Source organism: Fusarium oxysporum, chromosome III (genome assembly GCF_013085055.1).
Source record: "Fusarium oxysporum Fo47 chromosome III, complete sequence".
Classification (NCBI taxonomy): Eukaryota; Fungi; Ascomycota; class Sordariomycetes; order Hypocreales; family Nectriaceae; genus Fusarium; species Fusarium oxysporum.
The window spans coordinates 2,814,107-2,834,029 of record NC_072842.1 but is presented as its reverse complement, the minus strand read 5'-3'; the positions used below and the strand labels follow the sequence as shown (position 1 = coordinate 2,834,029).

General features: G+C 49.1%; 6 protein-coding genes across 6 annotated transcripts; 3 read left to right on the top strand and 3 right to left on the bottom strand.

Annotated features, from left to right (window-relative positions):
• Positions 1 to 842: 842 nt before the first annotated feature.
• On the top strand, positions 843 to 2,564 carry FOBCDRAFT_129178 (RING-5; the record flags this gene model as incomplete). The annotated part of the gene is made up of 3 exons (XM_059607848.1): positions 843 to 933; positions 1,006 to 2,439; positions 2,500 to 2,564. The coding sequence occupies 3 exons, from the start codon at positions 843 to 845 to the stop codon at positions 2,562 to 2,564; spliced, it is 1,590 nt and encodes a 529-aa protein (XP_059464454.1).
• A 685-nt stretch (positions 2,565 to 3,249) lies between these two features.
• FOBCDRAFT_258553 (PIN domain-like protein) lies at positions 3,250 to 6,340 on the bottom strand. The gene is made up of 3 exons (XM_031176658.3): positions 5,905 to 6,340; positions 5,704 to 5,851; positions 3,250 to 5,649 (listed from the first exon to the last, which is right to left on the bottom strand). Exons 1-3 carry the CDS (start codon positions 5,915 to 5,917, stop codon positions 3,570 to 3,572), a joined length of 2,241 nt encoding a protein of 746 aa, XP_031047791.2. The 5' UTR covers positions 5,918 to 6,340; the 3' UTR covers positions 3,250 to 3,569.
• Positions 6,341 to 7,081: 741 nt separating this feature from the next.
• On the top strand, positions 7,082 to 7,799 carry FOBCDRAFT_271171 (translation machinery-associated protein 16; the record flags this gene model as incomplete). The annotated part of the gene is made up of 4 exons (XM_031176657.2): positions 7,082 to 7,253; positions 7,318 to 7,414; positions 7,466 to 7,599; positions 7,651 to 7,799. The coding sequence occupies 4 exons, from the start codon at positions 7,082 to 7,084 to the stop codon at positions 7,797 to 7,799; spliced, it is 552 nt and encodes a 183-aa protein (XP_031047790.1).
• A 781-nt stretch (positions 7,800 to 8,580) lies between these two features.
• Positions 8,581 to 9,856, top strand: FOBCDRAFT_23425 (mitochondrial glyco protein). The gene is made up of 2 exons (XM_031176656.3): positions 8,581 to 9,068; positions 9,124 to 9,856. The coding sequence occupies exons 1-2, from the start codon at positions 8,725 to 8,727 to the stop codon at positions 9,650 to 9,652; spliced, it is 873 nt and encodes a 290-aa protein (XP_031047789.1). The 5' UTR covers positions 8,581 to 8,724; the 3' UTR covers positions 9,653 to 9,856.
• A 391-nt stretch (positions 9,857 to 10,247) lies between these two features.
• FOBCDRAFT_130580 (uncharacterized protein) lies at positions 10,248 to 11,682 on the bottom strand (the record flags this gene model as incomplete). The annotated part of the gene is made up of 3 exons (XM_059607872.1): positions 10,248 to 10,583; positions 10,655 to 11,332; positions 11,410 to 11,682. 3 exons carry the CDS (start codon positions 11,680 to 11,682, stop codon positions 10,248 to 10,250), a joined length of 1,287 nt encoding a protein of 428 aa, XP_059464453.1.
• A 1,891-nt stretch (positions 11,683 to 13,573) lies between these two features.
• On the bottom strand, positions 13,574 to 14,930 carry FOBCDRAFT_23415 (uncharacterized protein). The gene is made up of 2 exons (XM_031176652.3): positions 14,678 to 14,930; positions 13,574 to 14,606 (listed from the first exon to the last, which is right to left on the bottom strand). Exons 1-2 carry the CDS (start codon positions 14,741 to 14,743, stop codon positions 13,581 to 13,583), a joined length of 1,092 nt encoding a protein of 363 aa, XP_031047785.2. The 5' UTR covers positions 14,744 to 14,930; the 3' UTR covers positions 13,574 to 13,580.
• Positions 14,931 to 19,923: the final 4,993 nt, after the last annotated feature.

Sequence of the window (19,923 nt, the reverse complement as noted above, 5' to 3'; positions counted from 1 at the left end):
CAGTGGTCGACACTCGCCATACCACGCACGACCCACTTGTTTTGTTCCTTCTTTTTCCAGGCTGGGGCCTGACTGCCTACCCACATAAGCCCGGGTCTCTGCTGCCTACTATCGTGCCTTCCGATCCAGCTCCCCCACCGTACCGTCCCGCCTTCCCGTGCTAGGTTTATGGTCGGGCAGTCCAGTCAACTGTAGTGAGATGGAAAGAGAGAGTGTGTGACTTTTATTTATCATCATCGCGAAGGCTGCTGTTTCAACAAAAAACTTCTTTTCCATCAACGAACTGCTTATCTCCTCTTTACGCTCACCAGTGTCGACTCTGTCAAGACGGCTAGTACATTTTAGCACAGACCTTGTTTCCTCTGCTGGGCACCATATTACAGCGTGTTTCTGCCTACCTAGAGTACCTGTGCCGAATTTAATGGCCCCGGCTCCGTCATAGGCACCCCTCTCGGCCTCACTTGACTCTTACTTGACCCTCCGTCACCACTCGCTACAGTGCCATTCCATTCCATACCACACATCATCTTGCCTTACCCCAGGCTACGTACTTGGGGTCCTTTACATAAGGCTACCTGCTGTTAGTCACCCGCCGTCAAACGCCAACGCCACCTTCCGATTTCTGCTCTGTACCCTCAGACATCCTTCTATCCTTGGTCTTCTCCCAAGACCTCCCTTAAACCGCCACGATTCCCCCCACCACGAGGAAGCGGAAGGCTGCTGAGGCGACGATTTCCTCTGCCAACAGAGACGAAGAGCCCAACAAGAGAGTCATCGCCTCAGCTGCCGTCGTAGACAAACACGCCCTGCCCCCAACTCCACTCACCACCGCCAGCAACCCCATGGATTCTGAGGAGGAATACATGTCGGCTCTTTCGAGCGACGACGAGATAATGCAGGACGAAAGCGGCGATGAGATATCCGCAGGTGAAGGTGTGTTTCCCAATATCCTCCGGGATCCCCCATATTCCACTACCTTGGTTACTAATGATGTTGACATCACAGACTTTGATGACGAAGAGTTCGACGAGCCCGATCCTGACTTTGGTCTAATCAAAGATGCAGAGAAGAAGAAGAAATCCGCACATGTGGTATCATACAAAGTCTATGAACCGAGCGATATCCAACGCCAACAGGATGACATGATCAGCGAAGTCAACATGATTTTAGACATGCAGAAAGAGGACGCGGCCATCTTGCTTCGCCATTTCCGATGGAATAAAGAGAGGTTGCTTGAGGACTATATGGACAGGCCAGAAAAAGTACTCGAAGCTGCTGGATTAAGCAGCAATACATCCAGCCCTCCAAAGCTGGAGGTTATCCCTGGCTTCACATGTGACATATGTTGTGAGGATGAGGAGGGCCTCGAGTCATTTGCCATGAAATGTGGTCATCGCTACTGTGTTGATTGCTACCGGCACTACTTGACACAAAAGATCCGTGAAGAGGGGGAGGCTGCTAGGATCCAATGCCCCTCTGATGGATGTGGTCGCATCCTTGACTCAGCGTCACTCGATGTTCTGGTCACCCCAGCACTCGCAGATCGATATCAAGAACTACTCAACAGAACGTATGTCGAAGACAAGGACAATTTTAAGTGGTGTCCTGCCCCAGACTGCCCCAACGCTCTCGAGTGCGGCGTCAAAAAGAAGGACCTAGGCAAGATCGTCCCTACTGTCGAGTGTCGATGCGGGTATAGATTCTGCTTTGGTTGTCCGAACCCCGACCACCAACCAGCTCCCTGTGAGCTTGTTAAGAAATGGCTCAAGAAGTGCGCCGACGACTCAGAAACAGCCAACTGGATCTCGGCCAACACTAAAGAATGCCCAAAGTGCAACTCGACGATCGAAAAGAACGGAGGCTGCAACCATATGACTTGTCGAAAGTGCAAATATGAGTTTTGCTGGATGTGCATGGGACTTTGGTCCGAGCACGGCACCAGCTGGTATAACTGCAATAGATATGAGGAAAAGAGCGGATCTGAGGCTCGTGATGCACAAGCTAAATCCCGGACATCTCTTGAACGATATTTGCACTACTACAACCGATATGCCAACCACGAACAATCGGCCAAGCTCGATAAGGACATTGCTCAAAAGACCGAAAAAAAGATGGTTCAGCTTCAGACAGCATCGGGAATGTCCTGGATTGAGGTTCAGTACCTCAATTCCGCGTCCCAGGCTCTTCAAACATGTCGACAAACGCTCAAGTGGACATATGCTTTTGCTTTTTATCTCGCCAGGAACAACCTGACAGAGATTTTTGAGGATAACCAGAAAGACCTCGAGATGGCTGTGGAGAACCTGTCTGAAATGTTCGAGAAACCCACTGCAGAATTGTCTGACCCCAAACTCAAGGTTGATATCATGGACAAAACTTCATACTGCAACAAGCGTCGCGTCATTCTGCTTGAGGATACAGCCGAGAACCTTGCAATTGGTATTACTACCCTGACCCCTTCCAGTATTCCGTTCATTTGACTAATGTTCGTGCCTTTAGGTAAATGGATTTTCAACTCGGACCTATTAGCTGCGACCACTTCTGCGCCCGTCAACCGTCGCTGAGGCTCAATTACGACATGACGCCAGAATCACTATCAGTATCTCTCGAGCACAGAATTGACTCTTTCAGCACGAAGTTAGAGAAGCCACTGGCCTAAATCCCAAAGGTTGCCGTGTATCAAGGCTATGGCTATGGCTCCACTGATTGGCTGTATTACTCAGCCTTGAACTTGCATAAACATCGGATTTGATGAATGTAGCACAGCAAGATTACGCAGGAGAAGAAAATTTGCCCAAACTCGCTGGCTGCCCCCTTATTCCATGGCTGACTAGAACTTGGCCTCAATCTATTCCTGTATCATTTGTTCTTGCTGTTCTTTCATAGTTCCCTCGTCGTCAGTCATCGTGACCTGTTGCCCCCTGAAAATCGACGAGGCATGGCATCATGGCGTTGGCCCGTTGCCAGAGGCGTTGGCGTGAAGAAAGGGTTATGCTGCTGGAGCCTGGAAGATCTTGGTTTATAGACTTGTTATGGCATGGTGTTTTCAGCTCTTGGTGGTAAGGATCATGATATTCAACAAGCGGGCAAGTAAATGAGAACAATCACATATGCTGTTTATTTTTATTTTTAGATATTCAAGAATGACTAAAGTGTAGCACTGCTACAAAATCGCACAGAGGCAATTTTCGTGAAAACACAACCAATTTGCAACCCCGAAGTGTTGTTGAGGGTCGTACGGACGGGATGCAACTGGGATATTGGGGTCCAATTGCATTATTTTATGATCTTAGTGACGAAATAATATTGCCAAAACGCCTATCTAATATTTGACTTACTCATGTTGTCTTCCGTCGTTTAATGCATAGAGACAGACACGCACTAGTTCCATAAGACTCCAGCTCCGCCCATATCCTGTTCTCTCCATACAGTTTAGCAAACACTACTGCAGTTACAACGAAAAAGCAAAAAGAAGAACGCCCGACAAATGCTATGTTCATTACGACCAGTCTCACTTTGGAAAGCTTGTTGGCTGTAAGATGAGAGGTTTGCGAGCAAGAATGTAAGTTCTATGCGAAGGCAAAACGGGATAGGTTGAGTTTCTTCGGAGGAAGGTCGACCTCATCTTCATCTTCGTCTTCCTCGTCACTAGCGGGGATGATTTGATCTTCGCTTCCACATTTATTAAGATCCGCAACCTCATCCAGATTGACCTTGGGTAAGGGTATAAATGCAGGGTTGACAGGTACATCAGAGAGGAACTGCTTGTCGGTGTTGTTGGTGCGCGGTTTGGGTAGCTTGGGGGACATGGGGCCGTTCATCGCACGAGCACCAAGACGCTGTAAAGGTGTCATGCGAGAAGCTGCAGTTGAAGGTGCAGTTGAGGGGGTAGAGGCTGCACTGAAGACGGAAGAGCGGCGCGATGCAGTCGAAGCGGGTGTCTCGTTTGGCTTAGTATAAGAGAACTGGCGAATATCTGGTCTTGAGGGAGTAGAAGAAACCCGCGATGCAGAAGCCGCAGATGAAGGAGGAGGCATGGAAGCGTCACAGGATGACATGAGGGTTTCATCATCCTTGACAAACGAGATATGGCTCTCACTGTCTGCAGTTGTTGAAGTCTCTTGGCTCTGCTTCTCTTCAAACACCGACACACTCTTCTTGGTTTTATCGGCAGACTTCCAACCCTCAAAATCAGGTAATGCCAGAAGCGCTTCGTCGAGCGAATCATCTGACAACAGATAAGCGTCGCTCTTCGCCCGCCTTGGACTTCTCCGTAGTTTCGGCTCAGGGAAAAATCTGCTCTTTTGTGGCAAACCTCCCTCAGGTCCAGCTTCGTTTCCCTCACACAAACGCGCCTTCTTGGGTGGTCGGTTTGCAGGGTCAGTCGAAGCGCTAGCAGTAGTGCGGCAAGGCTCGGTGCCTGCAGAAGACGTACGCCTCGTGGTAGTAGGACTGTTGACAAAACTGTTGAGCATGTTGGCGATGGGTTCCGTACGGCGGCGATGAAGTCTTGGGGATGTGCGGGTACGGGTCACATCCGACCCCCGAGAGTGACTCGGAGCAGTCTGGATTGTTTCATCCAGATACGGCCTGGGGAGCGGAAACACGCGGGGTACCAATCCTCCTCCAGTAATCTGAGAAACCCTCTGAGGGTCAACTTCAAAACAATTAGGATCCATCTCACCCATAGGTATCCGACTGGATCCCTTGAAATAGGAGCTGATAGGCTTCATCGTAGGTGGAGGCTGGTCAATGGCACCATGGGCCAGCTGCGAATGCCTTCTCTTGGACGGTGTTGTCGAGGTGACAATTAAAGTCTTGGTGATTGGGTTCATGTCACCTCTGGCGATAGATCGTGCTATCTCAGGCTCTACAAAGGCTCCGATGAAGGGCATCTCCTCTGCCGTCCGTTCTCCGTCCAGATCTGTAAGGTGAACCAGTTCCCGTTTGGTCGGACAAAAAACCCACTGATGCAGGAATGTCAGCTCGGCTTGGTAGAACTGCGTCAAGTAATTTTCGGACACCTTTCTCCCTTGCATCTGAACCATCCGGACTATCCGCTCTGGTGCCTTTGTCTTGCGAAGCATACGATATGCTGTCTTCAGCCCAATGCCTGGGAGTCCGCGCAAATAGTCGCAACCACTGAAGATGGCCATTCGTCGAAATTCGGTATCAGACCAACCGGTCAATGAAACCTCTCTGCAGGCACAGAAATCCTTGCGGTTGATCTCTATACAGTTGCCATATTGGTCCAGTTTGGTGAGAAGCTTCTTAGCGCCGAAAACGAGGAGATCGGAGTCGTCCGAGATGATGCCGTTGATGAGACCCTGTCGCTCGAGATAGACAAGCTGTGCATCGGCTTCGTAGGGGGCGACAACGTAAGGGATATCAAGCTTTTTAAGCAGTTGAATGAGAGCAGATGCCATCTCAGGGGTGATATCAATGCATTTCTGGAACTCCTGTGTGGCCTGGGCAGGTTTTCCGGCGCGCAACAGTTCCATTGCAGCCTTTTTCTTCTCATTTCTTTTGGTGTCCCGGGATTCTTCTGTAGCGGCTTTGCTTGGGAGAAAATCGCCGTCGAATACCATGTAGGGTGTCACACCAAAATGCCGAAGCATGCGTACTCGATTCATGGCAGCATGCAGGTATCTGGCAATGGCATTAGCATGCTTCGCTGTCATACGGTTGACTTCTTCAACCTACTTCTGAGTCGGCTTTCCCTGACCAAGCTCTAATGCACAGCAATAGGCGGCACGATGGAGCCAACCGTACGCGTCAACTCCGAGAACCTGGCCATCGTACTTTTTGAGCTGAGTCGGCTTCTGAATCGATTTGAGAAGAGGTAGAAGCCCTTGAGAACGATCAGTTTATATAGACAGGAATGGATATTCGGAGAGATAATACCTGACACACCCATGTTGAAGACTGGAGGGCTTCAGTGCTAGTGGCGATTATTGATTGTTGGGCTTTGCAGTCGCAGCCCCAAAAGGGACTTGGGCAGCTTCAAGCCAAAATGATTCGTCTTTGCATGCGTCAACAATTAAACATTGCGACGGGCCGTAATGAGCTTTGTTGTGCCGTGGATAGACGCGTCGAAAAGTTGACAAGGACGCGATGGCAGATCGTGCAGCGGTATCGAGGGCGGCGATGATTAAACGACCAGATCTGTCTAACAAACAACGAATTTGAGATATAATACAGCCAAGTCCGCAAACAAATATGAGGTACAATCTTGTCGAGAGGCTGAAGGTGCGGCTCCAAGTCAAAGGTGGTCGAAAGAGACGTCTCTAGAGGTGGAGATATTTTGCCTGTGGTGATCAAGAGGTCAACAGCCTCGGACTAAAAAGCACTTAGTGAGGTGGGCTGCCTTGGATGGGACGCGACCCCTGAAGCTTCCGTTTTAATGGGCTCCATAGGCGCGTCGATAGGCGCGATCTTTCCATTCCTTAGATCACTGAACCCCTGGGATAAGCCTAGTTCCCGCAGCTCGGTATTTCCCCAGCAACTTGAGATCGTTAAAAGCCCCACTGAAGATGTCGAGCCGTCAGGTAGCTGCCCTGCAACTTGATATTCTCGAGTTAGCTATCTATCGACGAGTGAGACATACGAAACATAGAAACTGAAAGCAGTCCCAGATATTGCATCATGTCTAGGCCATTGTAATCGTAAAATCACTTCATTGGCTCCCCATCTTCTCAACTCACTATCACCTATCATGGAGTCGCGACAAGTACAGATATAATGATTAAATCAACCAAGTATTAAAAACACTGAGTATACGTATGACCAGGATCTCAACCAGGACGTGAAGTATCAGAAAAGATAGTATTATATTTTCTATCAAGACATGCACTTACTAAAGTGTTTTTTCAGTTCAGTAAGCCACTCATGTCGATTTTGCACCTATCCATCTATTAGAAATCTTACTGGCCCATCATGACAACAGTGGAGCACTAAAGGTTCCCAGGCTCCGACCTAGGTCAGAAAGAAAAAAAATCCTTGCAGGTTATAGATAGCCACGACCACATAGTTTGTACAAGCCGACAATACACATACAGCACCCAAAAGATAAAGATTCACCATGCCTACCACTCTTCACAAGACCCGCAAGCAGATTTCAAAAAAGAGAAACGGCGTCGTTAATGCTCTACATGAAAAGTCCAGAGACTCAATGCGCCTTCACAAGGCTGGTGTAAGAGACCAGCGCATTGAGAAACTCGCAGCTGCCAGGAGTAAAAAGGAACAACCTCTAGGTACACTATAAACAAACGACTCGTCCAACTCTCAAAATATCTTACTTACCTAACCGCATCTTAGTTGACCGTGTTGCTTTCTTTCAACAAGCTCTACGCCTTAAAGACAGAGATAACAAAGGTGCCCCAGAAATTGATGAGGTTCAGCGCATGATTCACAGGTAAGTCTGGAAGAATAGTCTTGGTTACAAAGATTACTAAGGAATTCCTAGTTTCGTTCATCAATACGATGAGGAGTATAACGAAACCAAGAAGGCCCGTCGCCCTGGCCGGCCTGCTAGTGTGAAAGAAGATCTCTTGAAAGCCAAAATCAACATACTAGAGGAAGAGTACAAGAGTGGTTTTGGTACGTTATGTGAATCTACAAGGAAGATGGAGGGAACTAACATTGTGACAGTTATGCCTGATCTCTTGGACAATGTAAATGTGAACGCACTTCACCTTTGGGAAGGCTCCTGGTCATATCTCACCCAACTGAAATGGGTCAAGGTCAATAGTGAAGGCCAAGTCAGACCGACCAGCTTCCCATCAGGCGGCACCAACTGAGTATCTGGCGCATATCAGGATGCACTGAATCAATAATACAACCGGAAGTGGGATGACTGCCGCCTCCTATACAGGCGAGCTCGACCACGCAGTAGTTGTACAAGGACGATTTGAAAGACACCGGGTCAAACGAGCAAGACCATAACCCCCATCAAGTGCTCAACATGAACACCAAGGAATACAATACAAACCGATTCTATGGATCCGATGGACAACGAATCTATCGCCACCATCTTCCTGCCGCAAGCAATGCAGGGAAGATTCTAGAAGCTAGACACGAACAAGCTGCCTGGACATCCCATCAATGGTCTTGAGTAATGGGTAGGTATCGTGTTGGAGGATGATTTGATTCATACGTTCAGACTGAAATTAGAGGGAGAGAAGGAAGCTACAAGTCTTCTTGCGTTCACAATTCTTACACTACCCACAGCTCTGTGGTTATTCAACATCAACGGCGACTCAAATTACGTGATGTTCAAACAGAGAACCCTTTTGGTAAGGAAAAGGTTACCGGAACCATCCAGCATTTCTTACTCATGATACGCTATGAACTACCTATCGTATAATGCAAGATTCATGTTCAAATTAAATCTACGTAACAATTGATGTCCTTTCGACCGCCAGTGATTGTCACCAGTAAAAATTGCTTCCTTTTGCACTCTTGAAGTGTTTCTACGCCACGTGATGGTGATGCCCCGCTCTGATGGAAGAGATCGTCCAGTCTGAGTCCAGTAAATTATTAGCAAACCCGCCGGGAAGTTGTCGTCCCCAAAAATTTCAGGACGAGCTTTTGAACTGCTTTAGAAGCTTCTATCATCATCTGTATACAACACAAATTTCTTCCAATTCCCCCCAACAACGACCTGTTCTTCCTCCCTATACGCTTTATACACTTTTATAGCGGCCCCTCAATAATTTAATCACAATGTTCTCTGCCCGCAACGTCGTCCGATCTGCGCCCCGCGCTGTCTCCCGACTCTCAGGTGCTGCTCTGCGACAGACCGCCCGCCCCAGGGCCTTCACCAAGGCTGCTTCTGCCCTGCGACCCGCCCAGGCTGCGTTCTCTACCACAAGCTTCCGTAAGGCTACTGAGAACGATGGTGAGCTTAGCGCCAAGCTCGAGAGCGAGATCAAGATCGAGGAGGACATCAAGGCCAGCGAGCAGGACCCTGCCAGCATCAAGGATTTCTTGAACAACAGCGCCTTTGAGCTCGTTGACACACCCGGCCAGGAGATTGTCAAGCTGGTTCGCGACTTTGGCGATGAGAAGTCAGTATTCGCACCTCCCATTGGTTTCAACAGTCAGCTAACAACGCTATTGCAGGATCACCGTCAGCTTCTCCATTGCCGACATCACCAACTACGACCCCTACGGTGAGGAGAGCGCACTCGAGGAGGAAGGTTTTGAGGATGAGGGCGCCCAGGGCAGCCAGCGCAACGCTCGCGCCAACGAGGAAATCGATGAGGAGCTCGATGAGGATGCCGAGGAGGAGAGCAACCCCCCTATCAACCTATCAATTGTTGTCGAGAAGCCTGGCAAGGCCTCTGGAGCCCTGAACATCGATGCCAGCGCTCAGGAAGGACACATTGTTGTCGAGAACCTCTTCTATTACACCGACGCCTCGGTCGCCAAGGTCGAGAGCCCCGACGCCGCCCAGAAGCGTGCTGATGTCTACCCCGGTCCTCCCTTCGGCAGCCTCGACGACGACCTCCAGGTCCTCATGGAGCGCTTCCTCGAGGAGCGCGGCATCACTCAGGCCCTCGCTGTCTTTGTTCCCGACTACGTGGACGTCAAGGAGCAGCGAGAGTACACCCGGTGGTTGAACAACGTCAAGGCTTTCATTGATGCTTAGGGCGGCTGATGAGTCACTCAATGCAATGAAAAGTTTCTCACGGCATGGAAGAGCAGAGGAGTCTTCGGTTTCAGATATGATGTATTAAAAGTAAGAATTGCCACTCTTGTACTATAGGATAAGATCCACGAGATCAAATGCATGCTAAGATATGTGTAACGATACAATGCCAGCTTTACTATATCCCTTTGAGATTGTGATGAGTAATGTCGATTAGTTGACCGCATTGAACAGTCACGATTTTGAGCGAAGTCGATAGTAGTAAGCAATACATCGTCAAGAGAATCTTGCTATCTAGTCAGCAATAACCCTAGACCTCAAAAACTCCCACAACTCCAAGTAACGAGTGCGCAAGCCCGCCATGCATCTTCGGGGTTCATCGACTTCTGATGCATATATCACCCCCGTGCTACTCTCCGGCGCAATGAAGCTCTATTCCAGAAGTGTCTTTCTGACACAGAAAAGTCCAAAAGAAATACGTCGTATAGCAATCCCAACGACAAAGCTCCCAATATTCCCTCGGTTGTTCGTCTTTGCAGAAGAAAACCGCATCTAATGCACGACACAACCGAAGCCTCGAAACAAAGGCGAACGTCTACATGATGCCTTCGAGCGACCAGTCACCCTTTTGCGCCCGCTCAAGGACCTCGCGGCCCTTCTCGGTCAGATCGGGCTTGCCATCGTTACCGGTGACATGTTTGAAAAAGACGGGCTGCCACGTTTCCTTGTTGGCTTCACGTTGCCGGGCCTTCTCGCGCTGGGCCTCCTCGAGCTCGACCTTCACCTGGGTAGCCTTGCCATATTGTTTGGCGTGGATAGCATCTGTAACACCACCCCAAAGGGTTAAAGATTCGTTAGGAAGCTGCTTTTCCTTGGGAGGGATGATCTTGGGCGCAACACTGAGGGGTGCAATATCGATAATGGTGTACTGCTCTTCCACAGGTACAGATTTCTGCCGCCAGTTAGATTTATGTACTTGAACACATTGAGATTACCACTTACAACTGGTCTGGGACCGAGAGTAAAAACGACCTTCTCCTTCCACGGACCACTCAACCGAGCAAGGACATCTTCATCAGGCACGTCTTGAACTCGAGATTTGTCATCGTTCTCAGGATCGTACTTGAAGACAACGCCATCAATCTTGTTTGTTGTGCGTCCCAGCCAGCCTTCCTCCACATAGTGCAGAATGACCTTGATCTTGGTTTTGGGGCATGTGATGTAAGCGAATTCGCTGACCGATACGCTCAAAGCTCCGCGGAGAAGGCCGCCCAGATGGGCCGCCGGGTGGGTAAGCTGGTAAGTCTCGCCATCACGCTTTTCGAGGGTTATGAAGATGCCCATGTTGTGCTCCCCAGGAAGGACCTTGACGGAGGTGCCTGTGAACTTGGCAGTGATCTGGTCAAAACCGCGGGCTGTGATACCCTTCTCAGGGCAGGTGACGTTGAAGGCGCTCACAGGGGGGTGGTGTGAGGTCTGTTCAGTAAGATAGGAGACGCGAATAAGCTTGTCGTCCTTTGCAGCGCCATGCTGGGGCACAGACAGTGAGACGTTCGAAGCGTTCTTATCCCCCTTCGCTGCCACTTTCAGCGCTGAAAGGCCACCCTTGGAGGCGCCATTAGTCTGTTGGAGGCTTGAAGTGTCGATTTTCGGGGCGTTATCTTCAGTTTCCCAGTTACACTACAAAGCAGTCAGTGTTTCTGGAATCCAATCGTCATATGGTTTTGTATTGGCGAAAGCAGAAAAAGATTACGTACCCTGAAGAACTCGCCGAGACATGAATTGTATGGTTTGCAGGGCCTTCCTTTGGCATACTTCAGATCCTTGGTCAGCCAAAAGCGTACGACCTCGAGCATTCGATCGAGAGGGTCATCGGAAGTGCCCATAGCAACAAAGGCATTGGGGGCATCGATATAGGTCCAGTATTCCAAGTTCGGGGTGGGCTCGAGCAACTGCGACGGCAGCGAGAATCTAACTGCTGCAAGATCTGAAACGCCGATGAACCTATCGTCGCAACAAGCGGTCAGCATTTGAAAACAAATATTGGCATCATCCGCTGTCTTGAATGGCAAGTCTCTTCGCGTTGCCAGGTTTGCTTCCACTGCTTACTCCGCTCTACGTGAAGCGGATCTGTCGTCCGATTTCGCTGGCTTGAACCCCAACAGAGCGGTGGAAGCTCTCACGACATGACGTGGCCGACGGAGTAATTGTGAGTCTCTTACTTCTTCAAAATCCCCAGAAATGTTCGCAACTTGGAAGTATCGCTCTGCGTCTCGTCAGGCGCGTCGACCGTGGGTGGCGGTGTCGATGACGACATGGTCGTTGATAAGCTTGGAGTTGATGAAGGAAGACGATGCTTGGTAGTGGGTTATGCTGTCGATATGGCTTTTGCTGAAGAGTAATGACACGTAGCAGGAGTTGATGCGATAGGTGTACAACAGACTGCTGCTAGTATAGTAGTAGAAAAGAGACGATCCCGGGGACAAAAGAAAAAAGACGAGGGGTGGGAGCGACGAAAAAATAGAAGTCTTGTGGTTGCAGACTGAATCGCAAAAGTCAAGAAAGGAAGCGGGCGGTGTTGGTGACGTTTTTGGCGGGGTGGGTTCTTAGTAGGTACTGGTCCAGGTCAAATGGAACTGTTAGAGGTCCCTAAACTTGGGGGGAGGGGGGGCTTCAGGTACCTGGTTAGAAGGCTTGTCCATGCTCACAGCCCAGGTACCCTACATTATTTCACGCTTCTTGGCTCGAACGGCCTGAGATCGATTGCAGCGTGCATCGGCGGCTCTGGATTGGTGGGGTGAGAGGTTTTGATAAACGTTGAGATGAACTTTGCTCGGGTGTCCTAAGCTAAGGTCCTCAGTATTCAATCTGCAATATTCCAGAGGCAGGTAGATATCTTACGGAGATGATATGCACAATGGCTCTGTGAATCTCGCAACACTGCATCGACCTTGACAAGATTTGTGCAACTTCGCAATGAACATCTGCACAATGATCGACGCATGGATGCTACTCAACCACTTCGACTGATGCGATTCCTATCGGTGGTCGTACACAACTTGGTCAAGCCAATCATCAGCGCACATGGCATTGTCCCCGAATTCTAATACTATCCATTCGTCCATTTTCCCTTTGGTATTTCGGTAAAAGGCAACAAAAATTTCTACTAAACCCAAAGCCGCATTTCAAGGGCTCGATTCTTGTCAAACAGTATTAGCACGGGGTCTTGTTCAGCTGTACCAGTGGTGTCAACTGGACTACTTGTGAACATATCATATTAATATGGATACTGGAAACGGTTGCCGTAGTTGTGTGAACTCGTGTCTCCCGTGACTAGAGGTACCAAGGCAGTTCAACACCACATGCTTTCGATGCTGGTGATGGCACCAATCATCTCTTCACTCCTGATCCCCAGCCAAAGCTTATCATTTGTTCTTGACACACCGAGGCAGGATGAAACTTGCTAAATGAACACTCTTTATTAGATATAACACTCCCAGTGACAGAGTTCATATCACACGTACAAACTAGCGTACCATATAATAGTCAGAAGATAATTCAACCAGGAAACGGTGGATAAGTCTGCTTAAACAGAACCTCATCTGTGATTATGTTGTTATATGTATATACAACAAGTATTCCGTAGTGATAAATAACAAGTCCAGATCGGTGCGCAAAACTCCTGGCGCAAGCCTTTTGCAATTCTAACAAATGCAGGTGAGCCACCTCGTCCGTTTTCATGCCACGTCCAAGCATTCAATATCCATCCCTCGAGCGCCATGCATATCAGATACGGCTGTTTTAAAAAGAGCCAGGTGTACAGTGCTGTTTCTGGATTTGGCCAAGCACTGCTGCTGTATCGCTAATAAGAGTATCATGGAAATCATAACTAAAAAGAAGAAAAAAATATATTAATCGGCAACTTGGTTTATTGCTGCTGCTGGTCGTTGCCCCAATTTTCGTTGAGAAAATAGTCCCAAGCGGGTTCTTGGTCGCCGAAGGTTTTGGTGGGTGTGCCGGGATCGAAGCGATCCCATGGTAGCGTTTCCGATAGCTCAGGATAACTCTCGCCAGCAACGCCGAGGCCAGTGTCTTCCTCCTTGATATACTTGGAATCGCCGCTGTAAGGATAAGATTGAGGAACCCCCCAGTTGTGAGGTTCAGGATAAAGGGCAGAGCTGAAAGTGTCGTTCATGCCCCCACCCATCAACAGCTTGGCCTCAGGCGGTAGCTCTGCTGTGAAAACTGAGCTATCTGAATTATATTCCATGATGGGAGGCGGCTGTACGTTTGCAAAAGATGATGTGCAACGAGGTTGGGGCGTCTCCGGATGGGACCCTGAACCTGGTGTGAGAGCTGATGGCGACATGGCTGTATCGTTTCTTGACTCTGAAATAGGGCCTGACATGGAAAGGCTTCGATCGCCATGGCTATTGTTACACTGTTGGCCATAGTTGATAGGCTGGAAGTTTGGCTCAAAATGCTGCTCCATGGGGGTCGAGATGGGGTTGTTTTGTGTGTGAAGTGCCGAGTAGCCTGGTGTGGAGTATCTGTGGGAAAGAGATTGGGCTTGTTGCTCAGCCCGAGGGAACATTCTCGCAAATTCCATATTGATTTCGTTATTGCGCCAGTCGCTCTCAGTGGCCGAGATCATTTGTGACATGGCCACACGGTTAATGAGATATGCGTCCACTCTAGCATTGAAGGCGGGGTTGTCCGTTTGCATGTTCTGCTTGAGAATCCGGTATGATCGAGGGAATTCATCATCCTCTTCCTCGTACATCTCCTCCTTCATAACAATCTCCTCAGTGATTCGGAAGGCCTTGCCAGTTCGTTTCTTGTGGATCTCGCTGGCCATCCTGGCCGACTGAACACGGGCTTCGAGGCTTCGATCTGCTCGCCTTGAGGCTGCAATATACGCTCGCTCTTGGTTTTCTTCATGGGATCGCTCAGTCTGGATATACATGTTAGCGATATTGTCCCTGTACGTATATTGCAAGGGGTTCAGGTACAAGTGTTTTTTACCTTTCGGGTTGGGGCAGGCTTGATTGGGCCGGCCATGTTCGCGGCATCAAGAGATCTTTTGGGCATATTGACGCTAGGCAATTGACTTTGGCAATTGTTTGACAAGTGACCAACGATTTCAGAGCGGTGGAACGCCGATAGGCTGACAGCTTTGATTGTTGAATGCTGTTACAAACCTAGATCAAGATGCTCTCAAACCGATATCGTCGAATGGAGAACGCAACGCCGTTGGCATATGTGAATGGGAGATGCAGAAGTATTCTCAAGGTGACTTGAAGGATAAATGTATGTTCTGAGAGTCGGCGCCTAACAGGTATTCTTATGAATGCTTTATGTTTGGTGATTTAACTTGAGCTGAATGCTTTAGAGTTTGAGTTTCTTAACGAAAGCCACACCTGTTCGAGGGCGAGAAGTTTGGGTTGATGGAAATATCAAGTCAAATCAAGAAAGTCCCGAGAGGGGGCCGGGCGACGCTCTTGTATTATACACAAACAGGGTAAAAAAAAAGGAAGCTAACCCCATGGACAGCGACAAGGACACGCGGGTTGCAGACGCGGGAAGGACTTGGAGCTCGATCCGAAGGCGATCCCACGACTATGATCGAGCGTAGTTATGACGATCGATCTCGATCAAGAGCTCTCTGTTAGCGCTAAGCACGAGGGACAAGTACCGTCCCGTATCGACCTAGCCCCGCCCCCTACGGTAGCTTTACCTTATTATCCCCCCATCAGGTTCCGCATATCCATGGATGGATTTGTGCCCCCGGCACTCCTCCGGTCCTCATCACTTAGTGGCTGGTCCTGTGTGAGGTTGCCATCTCCATTCGGTCCCCGCTCTTATTGTGAGAACCGCCAACCACGGCCGCCGGAGTTGAGAATTCACCACTGCACCCGAGTACAAGGAGGAATCCATGTCTCCAAGTTAGTAGGTAGTTCAGAGGCAGCTCTCGTCTGAACCAACGATCAAGTCATCTCCATCGTTTCAAAAATCTAGAGACACCCAGGAACTCCTAGATCACTCTCCATAAGATCCACGAATAGGACATGGGGGTTGAGAAAACAGCATAGCCCCAATCTTTCCAAAGACATGGACAGTATATACAGCCGAAACCCTGCTCTTTTGCTTCTGTGCCGTGCATGAGGATTGTAGTACATACAGAGCGACGTCTCTGTAACCTCCATGCTAAGGAGCACCGAATCCCTCCCAGCCAGTTCGGCAATTACTCGACATGTTGCAAATTTGGGTCGTTGGGGACACCCAGCGTCATAAAGGCCACTCTACGCCTGTCCCAGCGGCCTCTGCTCTAGAAAGGTTAACCAGTCTGTTCGATCGCAATCTCTACGTATGGACTTCTGTTCATCGCATCGGCAAAGTATCTTGTCCGAAAGGACCCCGGAAACCCACCAAAAGAACCCTTGGACTGTGAACCTTGCCATTTTATCATGCCATTCTGCTAAGCCTCCTCTCATGCTACCTACTGTGCGGTATTGTATTAACTTATTGGCCTGGATTGGTTGTCTCACTCAATGGACAGGCCTGGCCTCAAGCACTTCCACTGCCTAAATGAATCCTTCCACGATGCGTCGTAGCGAAGAGTAGTAGCGTCGCAACTGTGCTGTGCTGGTGCTGTACTGTACAATGCTAATGCTGATGCTTTGGTCTTGCCGGCGAGACGGTGAAGTCTGTTTCCATTCGATGGACAAGAGTCCTATCATTTCTGCAGCCCATCGATAGCGTGACGCGTGGGCTAGGTAGGTCGATCGTTTCAAGACTAGGCGATCCGTTGTCAAGACATTTTCCTCATGAACCCATGTTTCGACCGTCTCAGAGATCGCGATCCAAAGGTAATAAGACTCAACTAACAAAACAAACATTCTTTTGTTTCATTTAAACTGATTACTTATGCCGATGAGACTTGAAACCTACGGAGCATGTCTTCCGTGCAATCGGCGCCATCAGATGCAAGATGGGATGCTGTCAGTTGGGCACCGGATTTGTCTCCCGTTCCTTGTTTTCCATTCCCCTTCTCTCTCCTCATGGTTCTCCATTGGGCCACCCTAGCTGATTCTGTTGTTCTTGTACACAGCCGTGGCAGTTCCCTCTTCAAAGAAACCCCAGCATCAAACCCATACTAGGCTATCTGCATGCCTTCTTCCATGTCAAGATTGCCTGGCCATTGTACCACGGTCTCCTCCTATAGTGCCACGGCACGGTGCAGCAGAATGGGGGAAGACGTGCCATGCTTAGCCGTTGGCAAAGTCAGAGCCAATTATCAATTTAATGAGCACCTACCTATTCAACTCACCACAGTACCTGAACATCGGCTTAACCAGGCGTTGAACGTAATTGACTGATAAGCCAAGGCCTGTACTGTACCTGGCAGTTGGTAGCCAGAATTACGATCCCTCTACGCTCTTATCACATCAGAGCATCGTTGGGCGCTTGTTAGCTGCGATGGGAAGAGTCTCGAGGCTGAAGCATCGACAGGGGTGAGCATCGCAGCACAATCGGAGCTCGTCCTTTCAAGGCCAAATTGGTGATCCAGACGGGCGGGTCCCTCCACAGGGAATCGAGCGGCTGCTGCACCAGGGCAGGGCCGCCAAGGCACATGGATAAAGAAAAGAAAAGGAAAAAGAAAAGAAAAAAGAAATAGAGAACGGAGCTGGCGGGGAGCCAAAGATCTGATTGACAGACAAGAACGGTGGATACCGCATCTCACGACGCAAATGATAACTAATCCCCAGCGAGTCAGATTCAGAGTGTCAGACGAAGCAAAGAGAGAATGTGCGATACTCATCGCCCATGACGATTTTTCGAGCTCAGATCTTGGATCCTTTATTAGCGCCCGAGAAGTCTCGGATGGCCGTGAATTCGATTTGTATCGTTTAGGTGCCAATGTCTGACATTGGCTCATTCTTGATCAATTTTTGTGTCAGCCAAACGAACGTAGTTACATGTCAGGAACAAACGCAGACCCTTAGTCGTTCACCATCATTAGAGACATGAGCTGAGCTGAGAGCTTGACTTTTCGCTGAACTTTGTCAACATCCACACCATTCTGAACCAAATCTTTCAAACTATATTGTCACTGAGCTAGGATCTCACCAGTGGAGACGGGAGATGGCTTTACAGAGGTCAAAGTTCGCTTCTTTATCCGAAAGTGGAGAGCTTTCTCAACCACCCACCGCAACCATAATAAACGCCCTTGTTGGATGTTTCGCAACCAACTACACACCATGGCTTATCGAACCTCCAGCTTAATCGACCCAGCACTTTTCGATCTCCATGAAATTCTGGAAACACAATGATCAGATACCATTCTTATTTAATTCATTTGTTTGAACTGACTCGATTGGCAATGGTCGGATCGAACAAAGACTATACATAGCGAGCAAAGCCCTCAACCCGGAACATCACTTGCCCACTATCCGTACCTAGTCAGCATTGAGGAGGTTGAGAAACCTGATCGAATGTGATATCTACAGTATCCATAGTGACATATCTATCAGCCCAGAAACTGTGGGCAGCAATGCCTGTCTTGAAACAGCATGAGCTCTCAGGTCAATGTGCGTGCTCTGGTTGCAACCTCAATAGGTATTTCTACCCCAACTTGTTCTGTGATGGAATGTGCTGTCGGACTTTTCGGACCGGACCATCATCTCCGGCCTCGATTCCCCTTGGTCCACTACGAAGCGGTACCCAAAGCTACGAGTGTGAACTAACAATTTATTGAGTTCCCCTGGCCGAACACATGTCCCAGGAATCTTCAGCGCTAGTCCCTTTATATTCGAGATGCTGGCTTGTGCCACGTTTGTCCGCCACAGATAACCCCGCTTCATCCAATCATTGTCAACAATTCTTCGGTACAAGCCAGAAACTAGTTGTAGGCCATGGGAATTAGAAGCATCTCAGTGTCGATCCTTAACATTCCCATTCTTGTTTAACAATATGGAGTACACACAGCACCTTTACCACCACTTAAGCCGCAGCCACCTCAATATGACGTTTCTGGCTCCCGCGCAACGAGACTGATTCACGCACTTTAGACTCCAGGAGATAGAGGAGAGAACAAGAGCTAATATCGGCGCGATCGAGCAATACCCCCCCTCCCCTAATTGCCGGTTCCCAGCGTCGATATGAGATCAACGTAGCGTAAGGCAGAGAAGCAGAGAGGGAGACGATGCGCAGATACCACCACGTCTACACGTGCTACCGTGTATCTAGGCGTCGTGGTGGTGGTGAGCAGCGATTTGCCCCTGCATGCCCATTCGTTGCTCTCTCAGATCTACCCCAGATTCTCCAACAAGTGCTTCCCAAGCTCCGATGGAAGCCTGAGGTTTAACGCCCTCGCAACGAAACCGAAATCCAGAGAGGTTCCCAGCAATCCGGGGCGCACGGAGTGCCTCCGATGCAAGGCGCCCGCATGCGCAAGTTCCCGATCGTGGCGAGTTTGACAATGGTGCAGCAAATGTAACAAGGAAATTCGCAAATTCTGTTTCATTAAGGAGATGAGTTGATTTGTAATGTCTGCATTACATCAATATCACCACAATTCTCAAGGATATCACTCTTCGCCCCCGGACAGTGCTCACAACCAGAGGCCGCTGCATGGGCTTGTGTGGATTGGGTATCCTTGGAAGGGGTGATTGTTGGGTAATGATCGCACATTGAATCATTTGTACGGCATGCGAGATCTTATTCCTTACGCTACGGCAGATGGTGACGGGTATTGCACGTCGAAATCGATTTGAGCAGCATCCGTCACGGATAGATTAGCGAGATCTGGAGTCTCAAGTGAGTCTTTGATCTCACTCAGCTAGATGGACCCTTACACCAACTTATTGGCCAGCACCGGAACATATGGAACTTCGACAGCCATTCGAAAATCATAGTTGGCGCCCGGCAGGTCTAACCAACACCTCCACGAACTTTCACATCCTCCCCCTCCCAGCCACCGCCTTCAGAAGCAACTCCGAGTTCAAGCAAGTCAGCTTGAAGTCTGTCTCCGGTTGAAATCAGTCCGCGGATGGTCAGTATGAGTTAGTTAGCTGCGGTGTCATTAATCGCAAAGTGATCGAATATTGATGTGTGCGCACATATCCGTTCAATTGTTTTCAGCAACCAAGATGCCCATCCCAGTTGCGTCGTGTGGGAAATCTTAACACATGACCATACCATTTGGCATATGGACTATCCGGAAACCCTTTCTGCTCAACTAAACCCTGGAGCTCTATGCAAGCGGAATC